The sequence below is a fragment of the Danio aesculapii genome, chromosome 7 (assembly GCF_903798145.1).
Source record: "Danio aesculapii chromosome 7, fDanAes4.1, whole genome shotgun sequence".
Taxonomy (NCBI): domain Eukaryota; kingdom Metazoa; phylum Chordata; class Actinopteri; order Cypriniformes; family Danionidae; genus Danio; species Danio aesculapii.
This window is the reverse complement of record NC_079441.1, coordinates 57579931-57585930: the sequence shown is the minus strand read 5'-3', so window position 1 is coordinate 57585930 and position 6000 is coordinate 57579931. Positions and strand designations below refer to the sequence as shown.

Here is a 6000-nt window from a genome sequence, read left to right as displayed (position 1 = left end):
AACCTTGCATAACCTTTGTCTAAGACTTAATTACAAAACTTAACCCTAAACGTCTCTCCAATTTATTTCTTTTCTCCATTTTTGGTCTTATTTGTTCTTAATTGTATTAAAATGGGTTATGTTTTTGAACCTAACAAAAAAAGTTATAAAAATGGCTATGCTTAAACATTGATGTCCTTTAAAATACCCTGTCTTATAATCTTGCTATGTGACACATATCAAAATATATGATACCATCACTGTACCATAGTACTGTGCAATTTCAGTTCATATAGCCTATACTGCAAGCAGTTTTACTGTACATAAGCTATTTTTTTCGCAGAGCACTCAACTATTTATGTGAGAGAAAAATGGCCTGACATTTAACATTATATTCCTCTAACTTTTTTTTTTTTTAGCTTTTTTTTCTTTCTCCATGCACCCTGTGTTACCTCCTTCTGAATCCTCATAGATCTTTCATTTTCATGAATTTCTTTCACTTTGTTTTGTTCTGGTTCTGTGTATTATTTTTCTGTCTCTCGAATATTTAACACTTCGTACAGTCACTTTATTGTCTGAATGACATTTAGAGATGATTAAAAACACTTTTAAATTGTTTTGGGGAGGATTTTTGCTAGTTTGTTTTCATTTTTTTTTCTATTGCATTTAGTGTTTTAAAAAATGTCAAAAGTAGCTTACGCAATCAAAATCAAACTTTATATTACTTACTTTTTTTTCTGTGGAATAAGTGAAAAAAAAAACATTCTGTTTCCAAATGTTGATTTGAGAAATGTAACAATGAAAAAAAAAATAGGAAACTTTTTTTATTAGTAATATAAATATAATTCATATTTACATAATTTATTATCAGAGGTGGGTAGTAAGAATTACATTTACTTCGTAACATTTACTTGAGTAAAATTGTTGGGTAACGTGTACTTTTTGAGTACATTTAAAAATGTGTACTTTTACTCTTACTCTAGTAAATTATTCCAGAAAAATCATTACTCTTACTTCGTTACATTTGGCGGCGTTCCTCCGTTACTGTCAAATGATAAGAAATATGATTCATATGACTTGTTTGCAAATATCGTGAGGCGCCGCATAGGGACATTCCTCGCTGCAGCCCACAGCTTGATGAAGTAGGTGACCAGGTCCGCTACATGGATGACGATTGCCTACACCTCCCCCTACCCTAAACCCAACTGTCACAGTAGCATAAGCTCTAACTTCGTGGTCGGTACAAGGTCTGCTACGTAGTTGACGAACGCCTACACCTCCATATATGAAGTCAGAATTATTAGCCCCCTTTATATTTTTCCCCAATTTCTGCTTAACAGAAAGAACATTTTATCAACACAATACATATCTTTGCCATGTTGACTTTGCGATTTTACTAAATGTTTGTCAAGTTATAGTATTCAGCTTTAAGTGACATTTAAAGGTTTAAGCAGGTTAATTTGGCAAATTAGGGTAATTAGACAAATCATTAATAATGGTTTGTTCTGTAGACAAAAAAAAATATTGCTTAAGGGGGCTAATAATTTTGATTAACAATATTGATTAAGTTTTTTAACATTAAAATGTTTTTTTTTTTTAATGCTCGAGTAATTTTTTTAAGATTGTTACCTTTATTTTTACTTAAGTTTAGATTTTGGATACTCTAGCCACCTCTGTTTACTATTTAATAATATAGTAATTTAAAATTTATATTTAAATTACTACATTCCACTGCTTTGTAACCAAATATTTTTTATAATTATTATTTTCCTAATTGAATCAACATTTAATTTTCAAACCGTCTTTTGTGTGCTATGAAACAATTAAAGCATGAGAAAGAGTAGATGATGACAGTATATTCATGGATGAATTGCCCCTCTAAAAAGGAAGAACACCCAGATCTGACCTTTCCACAAATCCATTCATTGTTTCAGTTCCTGATTTTTCCCCCTCTATTTTCACCTGAGCTCATGTTCTTAAAGTTCCCTTTCTCTTTTTGGCAGTTCAGGCAATTTTAATGCAAAATATACAACCAACTGAAATGTTTTGTGCAAGTTTAAAAGCTTGCAGAAAGAAAGAGCTCTCTTCAGGACTCTAAACTCTATGTCTCCTTCTCACTTTTATTTCTAGGTAACCCCCTCCTCTAAGATTGTGGGCGATCTGGCACAGTTTATGGTGCAGAACTCTCTCTCTCGTGCTGAAGTGGAAAAGAGAGCAGACGAGCTCTCTTTTCCTCTCTCTGTTGTGGAGTTCCTGCAAGGACACATTGGGATACCACATGGAGGGTTCCCTGAGCCCTTCAGGTCAAAGGTGAGAGATTGCACCCTTTATGGAAAACAAAACTGTTTTCTATCATTGTAAGAATAATCCAGGAACATTAGGATGCTGGACAACGGAGTTGAGGATCCACGTGCAGTACTTTATTCAACAGAGAATGGTCATGCAGGTAATGGTCAACACCGGAGCAAAACAGAAAACAGGAAATCCAAAGTTGTAGTCTAAAAAGGCAAATAGTCAGGCTAGGCAGCTAGGATTCAAGACACAGAAAACAGGGCAAGGATTGACACACGGAAAGAGTAGACTGGATAAATGCTTAGAAATGTTGATGGAGATAAACACCAACAAGCCCCAATGTATGTGTGTGAGCTGTATAAATATTCTTAGAACTAGTCCGTGATGAGCTTCCTTCTGTGTGTGCACAATCAGTGGGTGAACTGGTGTGTGTAAACAGATAAGATGAGATTTGTAGTTCTTTTGGTGACAGATTTGTAGTTCTCCAGTGATCTGTATGGACTATTGCTGGTGATTGTGACAAATCCAAAGAAAGCACATCATTGTAATTTGGAAACATTGAAATAATTAAACAACTGGAATATTTGCAAATACATGTTCAAATGAGCAAAAATCTTATGTAATGTTTAATGATTAAAGTGAAGATGTAATCATATAAAATTTTTACTTTTGTTATATATAGACATACCTAGGGCATCAGCTGCGTAGAACATATGCTGGATAAGTTGGCGGTTCATTCCACTGTGGTGACCCCTGATTAATAAAGGGACTAAGCCAAAAAGAAATTAGACATAAATGGCAATAATGTAAACACCAGGTCAAACTAAAAAAAACACAAAATGGCATTGTGAAACTAATTACATTATTACATATATTTAGATTTTTTTTTTAAACTGTGGGACTCAAAGTATTACAGACATACAAATTAAACAGGCCTTCATTAGACTGCTCAAGTAATGTTTGTGTCAGTGATGTAAAAAGTGACAATTTATTTCTCATAGAAATTTGTCTTATTTATTACCTTTAGTCATTTAGCAGATGCTTTCATCCAAAACACATCAACTGAGAAATAAACATGCAGATTCGTCATTGTTGTTGCTGTTAAGAGTGAGAGTATCATTGTTTTGGATAACATCTAGTCACACATAGAATGTGAGAGAGAACAAGAAAATAAGAAGGTGAGAGGATGCGATAAAGTAAGAGAAGTTCAAGAGATCAAAAAATAAGCTTTGTGTGCATCCATCACAAAGTTTGTATATGTGTGTGGAAAGACAGGATAAAACACGAAGAGTTTAAGGCTGAGTAAAGCTTGTCACTTGCTAGACTCTTTCTCAGCAGTGGCTGTGGATTCTTTGTCTCGTTTTGCTGAATAGCAGCTGAGAAAAGGAACCAAGCAGAGACAGATTGATCCACTATAATACACATCTGCACGAATCTGCGCTCATGATGGACTTTAGTTTCATTTTTAAATGCTGTGGTTACTGAGGACAGATATCCTGTTTTGTAGTTGAGGGGAAATTTACTTTGATTTAGAGGCACAAACACAGAGGCAGACAGACAAACACTTTTGAAGCACTCTGAAGTCCAAAAATAAAAGATCAAACGCTGTTTGTCAGCACTGGCAGCATTTCCATGTAAGAGAGCTCAACGTGTGGCCTCAGTCTAACAGAGAGAATGATATAGACAGAACAAGACAGATGCAACTTTAATTCTGTGTCTTAGTAGCACAGATACAAATACTGTTAATGTGTCTAAATTGTGAATTATTTTGTAGCTCAAGTCAATTAAACTTTGTAGGTATGACTGACATTTGCCCGCTGCTTTAATAACTAACACAGAATCACTGAGGTCACTTGTGATATTTTAGAGAGAAAAATATGACTAATCCACTAGGCAACAAAGACATTTCTGATATTTGCATCTGAAAGTGTGATTGTTGACATAAGTATTCCAGTAACTACAATAACTCAACTCTATGCACTTTCTGCTTTGCTCAAGTTGCTAAGTAACTGGAAAGTTTGTTGCTAGTCCATGTTGTTCTAGTTAGTTCCCCTTCCAGTGGAATCCATTAGTTTTAACGCTGTAACATGAGACAAGTAATTAGACAACCATACATATGTGCTTCATTCAAGATCATTAAAGTACATAATGATGCAACAACCTGCATTATAACAACAAAATAAATTAGTGATGTCTGTTGAGATTGGTTTTAGTATGCTAAATAAGTGTAACCTGATTATTTCAGTGTCAAATCAAGCCACATTTAGTGTAGTAGTACTTTATACAATGCAGATTGTGTCAAAGAAACAGGTGCTGAAAGATTGTGTACATAATGAGGCATTCATACACTTCATCGCCCATGACAACAATTTTGGGGATCTAGAAAAAAATATTTAAATGCCTGTATGCACTGGTACAGGTGCATGCCCTCCTGTTCTTTAGATGTCAGAGAATTACTTTACCTGATCTTCCATTATATGTAATAAAAAGAGATCACACAGAAATAATTTCATATTGGCAAAAAATCAGCCAAGCTTGGAAAATAATTTCCCACTGCGCTCTTGAATATATTTTAACATTTCTAACCTACTTCTCATGAGGATCTATATGTTAAATGTAAAATATTTGTGAAGTTAAAAACCTTGAAATCCATTGTTAATGAGAATTACTTAGTCAAACCTTTTAAGACTTTTACAAATTGGTTCACGCAATGCAAAAATCAATATTTAACAGGATATTTTGTCCTAATAGGACATCATTATTGTGATGCCATGCTAGGTACAGACCTGTACAGACTAACATCTTAAATATCTATTCCTTGTAGTTGACTAGAAATGCCAAATGCTGTATGTTCTGACACAAGCAAATATTATCTCTGATTTGTGTTGTCTTGCATGTTTTGTCTTCAGTGTGGACAAAGCAATTATTTGTTGATGGAAAACACACAGCAAATATATAACATTGCAAATGAATGAATTGTGTAAATCATTGTATGAATCAATAAACACCTTAGCTTAGACACCAATTCTCATTATGAAGTAGTGGCTTAATTACCTGCCTATTATTAAGATATTAGTACTTATTAAGTACATAGTCTGCATAAAAGTGCATGATCTTCTTACATAAATACCTAAAACTACTAACTTATTAACTGTTAATAAGCAGTGATTCAGGAGTTTATTGAGGCAAATGCCATAGTTAATGGTCTATTAGTAGTGAACATTCTAGCAATTGAGCATTCTAAGAGCTCGGAAAAAAAATAAAAATAATTTCATGAATACAATCATTTATAATCAGGTTTAAATTAAAAATGCATACTCTTTGTTACGTTTATGCCTGGTATGTCTGACCAGGAAAAAAAGAAGGATTTGGAAAATGCTGAAGACCCCATTTTAGTTTGAAAATGCTGATGTTCTGTTTCAGTACAGACGGAATGAAACACAAACATTTGAAAATGGCTGATATTCACAATCCCTCTCTGATTGGTCTTCTGGACTATTGAGTATTGTTTCCTGATTTATCAAGCCTTTCTCATATCACCATTACACAAACTGTACAACTGTACACAGATTCCTGAATATTTTTATGTTTTTTTTCTGAAATGCAACAAAAGCGCAGCTTTAAAATGAAACGCACTTTAGTGTAAACGGTACCTTAGACCTTTGCCATTTGACTAAAAGGCATCACACCTTAGAATAAAAGGTGTCAGTCATTGAATGAAACAGCATT

The 6000-nt window shown here is 33.9% G+C and overlaps 1 protein-coding gene across 1 annotated transcript in view; it reads left to right on the top strand.

Moving 5' to 3' along the window:
- Positions 1–6000, top strand: part of pcxb (pyruvate carboxylase b) — a 340834-nt gene that overhangs the window by 290910 nt on the left and 43924 nt on the right. The window contains exon 18 of the mRNA XM_056462259.1: positions 2110–2289. Within this exon, the coding sequence (XP_056318234.1) occupies positions 2110–2289 (180 nt within the window). The remainder of the gene's footprint in view (positions 1–2109; positions 2290–6000) is intronic.